The sequence below is a fragment of the Puma concolor genome, chromosome A1, assembly GCF_028749965.1.
Source record: "Puma concolor isolate L17-30 chromosome A1, mPumCon1.1.hap2, whole genome shotgun sequence".
Lineage (NCBI taxonomy): Eukaryota > Metazoa > Chordata > Mammalia > Carnivora > Felidae > Puma > Puma concolor.
Genome location: NC_141667.1, coordinates 54,901,396 through 54,913,903, shown reverse-complemented (window position 1 = coordinate 54,913,903; position 12,508 = coordinate 54,901,396). Strand labels below are relative to the sequence as shown.

The window sequence follows — 12,508 nt, the reverse complement described above, 5'->3', positions numbered from 1 at the left end:
TATTTACAACAGCCAAATTATGGAAGCGGGCTAACTATCCACAGATGAATGAATACAGAAGATGTGGTGTGTATATATCTACACACACACACACACACACACACACACACACACACAGGAATATTATTCAGCCAGAAAAAAGAATGATATCTTGCTATTTGCAGCAACATGGATAGAACTAGAGAGTGTAACGCTAAGTGCAGTAAGTCAAAAAACACGAATACTATACGATCTCACACGTGGAATTTAAGAAACAAACAAGCAAAAGTAAATAAATAAATGAATAAATAAACAAGACAAAGCAAGAAACAGATTCTTAACTATAGAGAACAAACTGATGAGTTACTAGAGGGTAAGTTGGTGGGAGGGTATGGGGAAAATAGGGGATGGGGATTATAGAGTACACTTATGATGAAAGAAGCAACAAAAAAAGGAAAACAACTCGAAAGTCCAAAGTGAGAATGGGTAAATTGTGATATACTAATAAAATCGAACACGTTACAGCAGCCACTATGAACAAACTATAACCTCAGTCAACAATGTGATTCAACTCTAGAAACCTACATATTGCAGAATAAAAAAGACAAGTCCCAGGAAATGACATACACCATGACGTCATTTTTTGGCCAAGTTCAAGTTCAGCACAAAAGTAGTATTACATAAAATATTATTTGTGTGAATATACATGTAATAAAATTATATATAGGAAAAAAGTGTGGCAATTATAAACGGAGGCTCTGAGATGGTGTTTCCGTTGGTGGAAAGCATGCAGATGGTGGAGGAACTCCTACATAGATACCAAGTTGTTGAATCTTTTGGCTTACTGGTTTGGTTGTCTTTTATGGGCTCATACATGTTGATTTTATCTTTATGCTTTATAAATTATGTAACTGTTGTTTATATTTTGTATTTCTTAAATATATTAAGATAGACACAAGAAAAAGAGACCTTCTGAAATGGTCTAAAGTAATATAACAAAAATGTTCATATTAATACTCTCTTGGTGTGAGATGCATATACATTTCTTAAACTATCCTCTGCAATGTATAGTTCCCCCACAAATAAACTTTTTTTTAAAGGGAAAATAATAAGTAGATGATATAGGAAGTGAGGAAGTGGATACAGTAGGTATAGAGAATCTTCTATTTATTTTTTTTTAAATTATTATTATTTTTTAATGTTTATTTTTGACACAGAGAGAGAGCATGAACGAGGGAGGGTCAGAGAGAGAGGGAGACACAGAATCTGAAGCAGGCTCCAGGCTTTGAGCTGTCAGCACAGAGCCCGACGCGGGGCTCGAACTCACGGACTGTGAGATTATGACCTGAGCCGAAGTTGGCCACTTAACCAACTGAGCCACCCAGCGCCCTGAGAATCTTCTATTTAGATGAGCTATAAAGATGAGTGGAATTTTGGATTAAAAAAGGGTGTTGGGAGTGAGAGGTGCTGGATAGCTGCAGGAGGAAGTTGGGGGGAGCTGTCAAAGGAGTTAATAAAATTTATATATTTTACTTTATTAATTTTTTAAAGTTTTTTTTTTCTAAATTTATTTTTATATTTTGAGAGAGAGAGATAAAGAGAGAGCGTGCATGTGTATGCAAGTGAGGGAGGGGCAGAGGGAGAGGGAGGGAGACAATTCCAAGCAGGCTCCATGCTCCACACTAAGCACGGAGCCCCATACAGGGCTTAATCTCAAGACCATGGGGTCATGACCTAAGCCAAAATTGAGTCGGATGCTTAACTGACTGGGCCACCCAGGCACTCTGAATTTATGTATTTCAAAGATAAATGAACATTAACATGTTTTAATACAGATTGGAAAAAATCCAGTAGAAAGGCTGTAAAGGATAAGTGAAACATAAAGTCACTTCTCCTGTAACAGGTGGGAAGATAGGATGAGCATAAAGGCAGGTGTGTTTACAGGCAGGGTAATGAGATAAAAGCTTTAGAATTCTTCATGAGGAAAATAATGGTGTCAGAAGAGTAAGACAGAAGGGCCAAAGGATTGAGAGTTCATGAAATTTGAAGTGGATGGCAGGAAAGGAAATTCCTATACATAAGATTACCAGGTAACCCTGAATGCCCATTTATGGTTGGTCATTATGGAATCTACAGTAATACCAACTATCTGTGTGATTGTTTTTTCAGATTTTTCTAGATAAGCACCCCTTCCTACTCATATCATATTTGAGAGTGTAGGCTCCGAATAAAAATACCTTTCAAATTGAGCAGTAACATCTCCTAGGTTTTGCACTGTACTCTGATACCTTTCCTGTAAAAGCAGGGTGGCTTGAGCGTGAGCAGCGTTACTTTTCTCTAGTTCAGCTTCTTTCCTAAGGAACAATTAAAAGATAAAAGGCTAATTACAAATCATATTCTATGAAAGCGGATAGTATTTACCTTTGGCACTGTGAATCATGTGTCCAATGTCTGTATCTGCATAAACTACTGGACCGGTCAGATCTAATTTTATGACCTGCTTCTAATAGCATGTTTATTTATGTACTAACTTCTCTTCTGGCTTCATCTTATCCTTCCTGCCCTTATTTTACTTTCATTTTCATCCTAATTTACTCATTTCTAAATTTATCTTTTGACACTATATGCACGTATGTAGGTAGTTTAAACATTTTTTTTTTAGAAGAAGGTAGGGTAAAAAGACTCTAAAACACAATCTTAATGGCAGCAGCCAAATTACCAGCTAAAAAGCTGGCTGACTGAATAAAGTGTCTCTGCATTTAAGAAACACTCCTTGGGGCGCCTGGGTGGCGCAGTCGGTTAAGCGTCCGACTTCAGCCAGGTCACGATCTCGCGGTCTGTGAGTTCGAGCCCCGCGTCAGGCTCTGGGCTGATGGCTCAGAGCCTGGAGCCTGTTTCCGATTCTATGTCTCCCTCTCTCTCTACCCCTCCCCCATTCATGCTCTGTCTCTCTCTGTCCCAAAAATAAATAAACGTTGAAAAAAAAAATTTAAAAAAAAAAAAAAGAAACACTCCTTAACTACACTTGGTATTTCTTTGAAAAAAGAGTTGATAGCACTATGTAGATTTAAATTAAAAAAAATTTCTTTTAATGTTTATTTTTGAGCAAGAGAGATAGAGTGCGAGCAGGGGAGGGTCAGAGAGAGAGGGAGACACAGAATTTGAAGCAGGCTCAAGGCTCTGAACCATCAACACAGAGCCTGATGTGGGACTCAAACCCATGAACCGTGAGATCATGACCTGAGCCGAAGTTGGACTCTTAACTGACTGAGCCACGCAAGTGCCCTTAGGACTATGTAGATTTATTTTGATTATTTCAGTAATCCATATATGAAATTGTTATTAAAAAAATATTCAATAACTTATTTGGTGGATTACTTACATAGACAAAATAGCTTTTAAGTCATCTTTATTCATATATATTACAAACCTCAGAAAGTTTTTGAAATATTAACATTACATATTACCAAAATAGTGAGAAAAATTTTGAGATATACACATGAGCTTGTAAGAGACCTTTTAAAGAACATATAGAACTAAGAACTATAAATAAGAAGCTTTATTTGCTTATAGGCTAAGTTGGACACAGATAAAATAACTGGAACTAATCAAATTCCTTCTGTAATGAGCATGGGATTAAAAAATACACACACCAACAGCTAAAAGCAATCACATAGTACTAAAGGCTTTATAATAAAAATATTCTCTTCCCTGCCCCACAGAGAAATCATTTCCAATTTTCTTATTTTTTCTCTTATGCCTAAGATTTCAGGTTGGAAGGGACCTTAGAGATCATGTTATTAAAATCCCTTTATTTTATATCTGATGAAATAGTAAATTAAAGTAAATTGTCTTGCTTAGAATCACACAGCTGGTTAACAGATCCAGCAATAAAATCCTTATCTCCTGACCTTTGCACTGAATTCCTTGAGTTGAATAAATGATTGTCTCAACTTTCTTTCCTCCCTGAAACTGATGTCATCTACTCAGTTTCTTAAAGTGCCTGCTTCCTGAAAATGGTTCCAGTATAGAACAATTCCCTAAGAATACTCTGGTACTTCTCCCCGCAAAAGCAGGCATATAAAAAACCTTTGTGTCCTTTTTATCACCACCACAAGAAAACAAAAAAAAAAGGATTTTAACAAAAGTATCCAACAGGAGACAGATACACAGTTGTGAGATATACTACGGTCCTGTAGACTCATGTACAGTTCTTGGTTCCTTGCTAGAAATATTTTTAGTAATGAAATCTTAAGCAGTCAAATAATGTTAATTATTGTAGATACAGTTTGAACTCAAGAATCCACTTGGTATTTTAACCTAAATAAATGTAGTAGAGAAGGATGCATAATGTGATGAAAGTAATACGGAAATAGCAATAAAAGAAAAGCCTGAGGGGCACCTGGCTGGCTTACTTGGTACAGCGTGCAACTCTTGATGTTGGGGTGGTGAGTTCAAGCCCCATGTTGGGCATAGAGCTTACTTAAGAAAGAAAGAAAGAAAGAAAGAAAGAAAGAAAGAGAGAAAGAAAGAAAGAAAGAGAGAAAGAAAGAAAGAAAGAGAGAAAGAGAGAAAGAAAGAAAGAAAAAAAAGCCCAAGATCTCTTAAATTTCTTATTTTTGAATGTTGCCCAGGTTCGGTTGTTTTTTTTTCTCATTTTGTTTTCATTGCTACTTCTGAGTATTTGTGCTCCCTTAGAAAAGGTAATTAAAGGTATAACTTATGCTTATGCTATGTAAACTGATGTACACACAGGGAAAAAATGGAAATGTTTCTTATTAAAGGGTGAGATTCTTAGCCTTTTTTCTAAATCTGTTATTGCTATAATGCTGATGTCCAACAATTTTAGACAACGTAACAGCAGTAAAGAAACCCCAAATTTTGAGTTTGTTTATTAACAGCCTTTTAAATTAAACCTCTTGCCTAAAAAAAAAAAAAAAGAAAGGGCAGGGGCGCCTGGGTGGCTCAGTTGGTTAAGCATCTGACTTCAGCTTAGGTCACGATCTCACGGTTTGTGTGTTCGAACCCCGTCGGGCTCCATGCTAACAGCTCAGAGCCTGAGCCTGCTTCGGGTTCTGTGTTTCCCTCTCTCTTTGCCTCTCCCCAACTCATGCTGTTTTTCTCTCTCAAAAGTAAGTGAACATTTAAAAAAAAAAAAAAGAAAGGGCACAGCTTCTGATTTTGGCTGTCATACTTGTTTGTATGCACATTCTATGGGTATACTTTGTTTGAGTTTTATTTATTTATATTTAGAGAGGTGGGGGGAGGGGCAGAGAGAATCCCAAGGAAACTCTGTGATGTCAGTGCAGAGTTCGATGCCAGGCTCAATCTCACAAACCATGAGATTGCGACGTGAGCTGGAATCAAGAGTCAGATGCTTAACCAACTGAGTCACCCAGGTGCCCCTCTATAGGTATACTTTACCTCTCTGTGTCTACTCCTTACTTGTAAAAGAATTCCAACCTTACTTACTTGCATGACTGAAGTGAGATTGCTAAGAGAATGTACTGGAAAGCATATTTTTACATCTGAAGTCATATGAGACATGAGATCTTATTGATACCAACCCTTTCAGCTTTTCTTCTAGGAGTTTCAGTTCCTCAGCTCTAGATTTTGTTTCCTCTTCCAATTGTGTAATCAGCCTTTCAGCTTGTTCCTCCTTTTGCTGTAATTTATCTAGTTCTTCCAGTGTTTGCTTTAATTCTTCCTCAAAGAGATCTCTCTCTCTCATCATTTCCTCTTGAAAAGAACCTAGCTTCTGTTGAAGACTGGAGGACAACTCCTACATCCAAATAGAAACCACCAAAATGATATGAAATGGCATCAAGAGATTTTTACTAATGACAAAAAAAAAAGAAGTACAGAAAGTAAAGTATGAATACTAAATTCAAGAGCCTCAAAAAAAACAAAAACCTTTGAAAAATACGGATATCACCTGCATCTTGTCATTGATTATATTCTGCACCTTGTTAACAATGTGGTAAATGTTTTTTCAGTTTTTCTATGCAACACACACTCACACACTTCTTATAAAACTAAAATTATATTCTACAACTGACTTTTAGCATATTTTTCTCAGAGGATACCACAGAAAAAGTGTACTATGATTTTGACAGTACGTAAATATATTTTAAAGTTATATAATATACAGGGGCACCTGGGCGGTTCAGTCTGTTAAATGTTCAGCTCAGGTCACGACCTCATAGTTTGTGAGTCCAAGCCCCACAATGGGCTCTGTGCTGACAGCACAGAGCCTGTTTGGGATTCTCTCTCTCCTCCGCCCTCTGTCTCAAAATAAACATTTAAAAAATAAAGTTATACAATGCATAAATATATCAATACTGGGAAAAAGTTCTAACATTAAAATAAAGTGAAGACACAAATAAATGGAGAGATTCTGTGCTCATGAATTGAAAAAATTAATATTGCTAAAATATCCATGCAACCATAGCGATCTATAGATTCAGTGCAATCCCTATCAAAATGGGAATTTTCACAGATATAGAACAATAGAATAAGATAAAATTCATATGGAAGCACAAAATACCCTGAATAGCCAAAGTGCTCTTGAGAAAGAAGAACAAAGTTGGAGGTATCATACTCCCTGATTTCAAACTATGTTACTCAAAATAGTATGGTGATGGCATACTAACAGACACATTGATCACTAGAACAGAATAGAGCATAGAAACAAGCCCACACATATTAATTTATGATAAAGGAGTCAAAAATATACAAAGGGGAAAGAACAGTTTCTTCAATAAATGGTACTGGTAAAACTGGAAAACCACAAACAAAAGAATAAAAGTGCACTACTACCTTAATACCATTCACAAAAATTAAATAAAAATGTATTAAATGTAAGACCTGAAACCATAAAACTCCTAAAAGAAAACATAGGCAGTAAGGTTATTGACATTGTTCTTGGTGATGATCTTTTGGATAGAACACCAAAGCAAAGGAAACAAAAGCAAAAATAAACAAGTGGGACTACATCAAACCAAAAAGTTTCTGGGGGCGCCTGGGTGGCTGAGTCAGTTAAAGCATCCGACTTCTGCTCAGGTCATGATCTCACGGCTCGTGAGTTCGAGCCCCATGTTGGGCTCTGTGCTGATAACTCAGAGCCTAGAGCCTGCTTCGGATTCTGTGTCTCCCTCTCCTGTTTCTGCCTCTCCCCAGTTCACTCTGTCTCTCCCAAAAATAAATAAATGTAAAAAAAAAAAAAAAAGCTTCTGCACAGGAAAAGAAACCATCAAGAAAATGAAAATGTAACTTACTTACATGGGAGAAAATATTTGCAAATCATATATCAGATAGGGCAGACAGGGGTTATAACCAAAATATATAAAGAACTCTTACAATTCAAAAGCAAAAAACCCAACTCTAATTAAAAACTGTGTAGCAGATCTAAAGAGGCATTTCTCCAAACATCCAGATGGCCAACAGGTACGTGAAAAGATGCTCAACATCACTAATCAACAGGGAAATGTAAATCAAAACCATAATGAGATTCACCTCATACCAGAATGGCTATTATCAATAAGACAAGAAATATGGGTGCCTGGCTGGCTCAGTCAGTGGAGCATGTAACTCTTGATCTTGGGGTCTGAGTTCGAGCCCCATGTTGGGCACAGAGATTACTTGAAAAAAAAAAAAAAAAGACAATAGACAGTAAGTGTTGGCAAGGATGTGGAGAAAAGGGAACGCTTGTGCACTGTTTCTGGGAATGTCAATTGGTGCAGTCACTATGGAAAAGAGCATGAATGGTCCTCAAAATTAAATACAGAATTGCCATACAATCTAGTAATTCCAGTTCTAAGTATTTATTTGAAGAAAATGAAAATACACACTTGAAAAGATTATGCACCCAATGTTCATATCAGCATTATTTACAATAGTCAAGATATGGAAAAAACTTAAATGTCTACTGATGGATGGATGAATAAAGAAAATGTGGTATATATACACACAAATTGATTATTATTCAGCTATAAAAAAGAAAATCTTGTTATTTGTGATGCTATGGATGGACTCTGAGGGTATTATATTAAGTGGAATAAATCAGACAAAGAAAGAACAATATTATATGATCTTATTTATATGTGGAATCTGGAAATAAACAAAAACCCAGCCATAGAGAACAGACCGATGGTTGCCAGAAGTGGGGGTGGGTAAAATGGGTGAAAGAGTCAAAAGGTACAAACTTCCAGTTAAAAAATACTTCAGTCATAGAGTGTTATAGCATGGTGACTATAGTTAACAGTACTGTATTGCACTTTGGAAGTTATTGAGAGAGTCTTAAACACTCCTCAGAAGAAAAAAAATTTATAGTTCTATATAGTGATAGATGCTAACTAGACTTATTGTGGTAGTAAGTTTGCAACATATACAAATGTTAAATTGTTATGTCATATACCTGAAACTTACATAATGTTGTAAGTCAGTTATACCTCAATAAAAAAGCAAAAGCAAAACCCAGTGTAGATGTGCCCAGGAACACTCTATGAAAGAAAACAGGGCCCTTTGCCTTTAAAAAGAACGGTCAACATATGGGGCGCCTGGATGGCTCAGTCTATTAAGTGTCTGGCTTTGGCTCAGGTCATGATCTCCAGATTTGTGAGTTCAAGCCCCGCATTGGGCTCTGTCTTGACAGCTCAGAGCCAGAAGCCTGCTTCAGATTGTGTCTCCCTCTCTCTCTCTCTCTCTCTCTCTCTCTCTCTCTCTCTCTCTCTCAAAAATAAACATTAAAAAAAAATTTAAAAAGAATGGTCAATGTAAATAAGCATTCTCTCCATCCTGTACACTCCTAACAATGCATTTAGGAGACACATCTCTTAAATACTAAGATACAAGAAAACATTTGAAAGGTCTGCCAACAGTAACTGCAGTTGTGGGACTGGATGGGACAAAAAATAACAAAAAACAAAAAACAAATGAAGTGGAAAAATGCTTCTGACTATACCACACCCCAATCCTAGTTTCCTCATTGTAGAGATAACCACTAGTTTTGGTATATATGCCTTCTAGTCTTTTTTACACATTTATACACTTAAAAAATACATACATATAAATGATATATACTACGTATGTAACGAACATTTAAAAAAATCCTAAAAATAGTTGAGATCTTCAAGTCAGTATATATAGATCTATTTAATTCCTTCAGTTGTTGCAAGTTGCCCAAAATATAATATTTCGCATCAGTGCATTTACCTGTTTGCTCCACTCTCACTAATGTGTTCTGTATTATCAAATATTTTAAATGTTTATTTATTTTGAGATAGAAAGCACAGCTGTGTGCCTGTGCACACAAGTGTGCATGAGTGGGGGAGGGGGGGAGGGGGGGAGAGGGAGAGAGAGAGAGAGAGAGAGAGAGAGAGAGAGAGAGAGAGAGAGAATCCCAAGCAGGCTCCACACTGTCGGCAAAGAGCCTGATGAAGGGCTCAATCTCACCACCTGTGAAATCAGACACTTAAATGACTAAGCCACCTAGGTGCCCCTATTATCAAATGCTTTAATGTGTGCCAATCTTGTAAGGGGAAAAAATTATTTCCATTTCTTTGATTATTACTAAGGTAGAGTATTCGTGTTTACAGATTATCTGAATTTCTACTGAGAATGATAAATTTACATGCTATGCTCATTTTTTTAATAAACTTTCTTCTCACATAAAATATTTTTTATGTAATCTGGGTTTTAAAAATTTTTCAGTTTTGTTTCACATGCATTTAGACACTATTTTACAACATAACTGTAAATGCCTAAGTAGTAATCTAACACAAGAATGTGCCAGAAAATATTAAAAAAAAATTTTTTTTTTATGTTTCTTTATTTTTGAGATGCAGAGAGAGCATGAGTGTGGAGGGGCACAGAGAAAGAGAGACATAGAATCTGAAGCAGGCTCCAGGCTCTGAGCCGTCAGCCCAGAGCCCCAATGCAGGGCTTGAACCCACAAACTGTGAGATCATGACCTGAGCCGAAGTTGGACACTCAACCGACTGAGCCACCCAGGTGCCCCTATGCCCAGAAAATATTTTTAAACTATTTTCTTATTTTGGTTTATTAGTTGCTTATAATTTTTTCACATCATCAATAATGTGGTGAATATTTGTGTGGCTTAACAGCATATACACGACTATTTCCTCAAGATAAGACTTTAAAAATAGAATTGTTGGATCAAAAGACATATATAATTTAAAGGTTTTCAGATACACAGGGAAATGTATGACATATAACAAGCAAAAGTTTTTGCTTTTTTTTTTATTGTAGTGTACTACCTTCTCTTGTTGCAGAAGTGAATCACTTTGCAGTTCTTTTTGTCGTAACTTTTCATGTTCTTCCTTTTCAAGAATAAGTTTCTCCTTTAAGTTTTGCATTTCAGAATTCAGACCTTCATCCTGTTCCCTATCCCTGTTGATGAGGTCTTCTATACAAATGAAAATGCTGTATTTAGATACATGTATTTAGAGAATGTATTGCATTTAGAGAAACTGGATTTCCATATACCCATTTTTTGCTGTTAGCATGTTATACAGATCAAGTATTTCCAAAGAAATAAAGCCAAAACACAATTCTGAAGTTTGTATAATTTACTACACAAAATGTAGTGCATATCCTATGGTATGTCTTCTCAATTTAAATGGCCACCCAATGAGGAAGTCAAGAAATGTATCACTGTATATATTTCAATCAAGACAAGCAATATATTGAAATAAACAGAAAACAAACATTGTAAAAGACAAACATTCTCATATGGGAATAGGATTTTAATGTTATTTCCACAATTTTTTAAAAAACTCTTAAATACAGAGAACAAACTGAGGGTTGATGGAGTCGGGGGTTGAAGGAGGGGTGGGGGAGACGGGTGATGGGCATTAAGGAGGGGACTTGTTGGGACAAGCACCGGGTGTTGTATGTAAGTGATAAATCATGGGAATCTACCCCTGAAGCCAAGACTACACTGTATGTTAGCTAACTTGACAATAAAAAAAAAAAAGTTTGTTTTAATACAGCAGTACAGTCTTTACATACTGTACATGTTACTTATGTTACATACCTTTTTCTTTTTCAAGCAGCTGACACTTAGCATTTAGGTTTTCGACTTTTTTAGAAAGCATAGCAACATTTTCCTCAAGAGATTGCTTAAGGCTTAAAACTTCATAATTCTTCTCTTTCAAATTTTCTTCTAACTGGGCAATATCTAGCTTGTATTTTTCCACTTGATCTGATGCACAACTACAGTAAAACAAATTATTTTGAAGAGCACATAATTTAGGCACAGGGAAAAATTAAACTAAAAAGGATGAAAATGATGTATTCATCACTATTCAACAAAATAAGGTCCAATTTAAAACTACTATTAATATTACCTAATTTCTTCGATGTATTCTAAGAGTTTTTCTGTTTCGGATTTTTCATCAATCTTGTCCTTCTCTATTGAAACACTGAAAAAAATTACATATATGAATACTCACAGTAGTCACACATAATGTTTAATCTGTACCAGATACTGCTGTATCAGATAGGCTATCTCTAGACTCCAAATCCTTAATTCTTATTTTCTGTGACCTCTTAAGTTGACAATTTAGTATATGCAAATAGGAAACTGAAGTTTTTTTTTTAAAGTGAGAAAGCTTTCCAAATAAATTCTGATAAATTTCATGATGATGAAAATTGCACCTATAACACTCCAAGTGTTAGAAATGATCTTTCTTGTAGCCTTCCCAGTCCCCACCCCACCATCACACATACAAAATAGCCGTTGTTCTAGGTTGATTTTTATGCAATTACTTTGGTGTTTACCTCCTCCAAACAACTCAATTTAAAAAATGAGCAAGAAAGTTAAATAGACACCTTACAAAAGGATATATTATATATATGAATGGTCAGTGAGCACATACAGTGAAGCTCGGCCTTATACTAACAAAATTACAAATGAGATACTATTTCCTACCTACTAAAAGGTGGAAATCAAACAGACTGACAATATCAAACCTTGGAGACGTGGAACAGTTGCACCTATCACGCATTGCTAAGTGGGACTGTAAAATGGCTCATACAACCACTCTGGGTTGGTTGGTTTGTTTGTTTTAATAATTTACACATATACTACACTACCCTATGACCCATGTATTCCAATCCTAGATGTTCATTCAGGAGAAATAAAAACTTATGTCCACAAAAAGATATACACAGCAGACTTATTCACACTATCAGAAAACTGGAAACACAAATAATGATCAACAGAGGAATAGTAAACAAATGGAGGTATATTCAGATAGTGGAATACTACTCAGAAATAGAGAACAAATTATAATACAACAGTATAGATGAATCTTAAAATACTATGTTAAACAAGACACACACACACACACACACACACACACACACACACACACACACACACACACACACAGTGATAAACACCTCCCATCCCCACCCTCCAAAGACCAAACTAATTTATATGATGGAAGTCAGAAAGTGGCTTCACGTGTTGGGGGCCTCATAATGGGGAAGAGCAGGGGAGCAG

General features: G+C 36.0%; 1 protein-coding gene and 1 long non-coding RNA gene across 3 annotated transcripts in view; one reads left to right on the top strand and one right to left on the bottom strand.

Annotated features, from left to right (window-relative positions):
* HMMR (hyaluronan mediated motility receptor) overlaps positions 1–12,508 on the bottom strand; it is a 41,851-nt gene that overhangs the window by 13,369 nt on the left and 15,974 nt on the right. Inside the window, exons 8-12 of the mRNA XM_025923742.2 lie at positions 11,349–11,423; positions 11,036–11,214; positions 10,257–10,405; positions 5,547–5,761; positions 2,217–2,333 (exon numbers count right to left, since the gene is read on the bottom strand). Of these exons, the coding sequence (XP_025779527.1) occupies positions 2,217–2,333; positions 5,547–5,761; positions 10,257–10,405; positions 11,036–11,214; positions 11,349–11,423 (735 nt within the window). The remainder of the gene's footprint in view (positions 1–2,216; positions 2,334–5,546; positions 5,762–10,256; positions 10,406–11,035; positions 11,215–11,348; positions 11,424–12,508) is intronic.
* Positions 1–12,508, top strand: part of LOC147584171 (uncharacterized) — a 57,580-nt gene that overhangs the window by 32,529 nt on the left and 12,543 nt on the right. The gene's annotated exons all lie outside the window — the stretch shown is intronic.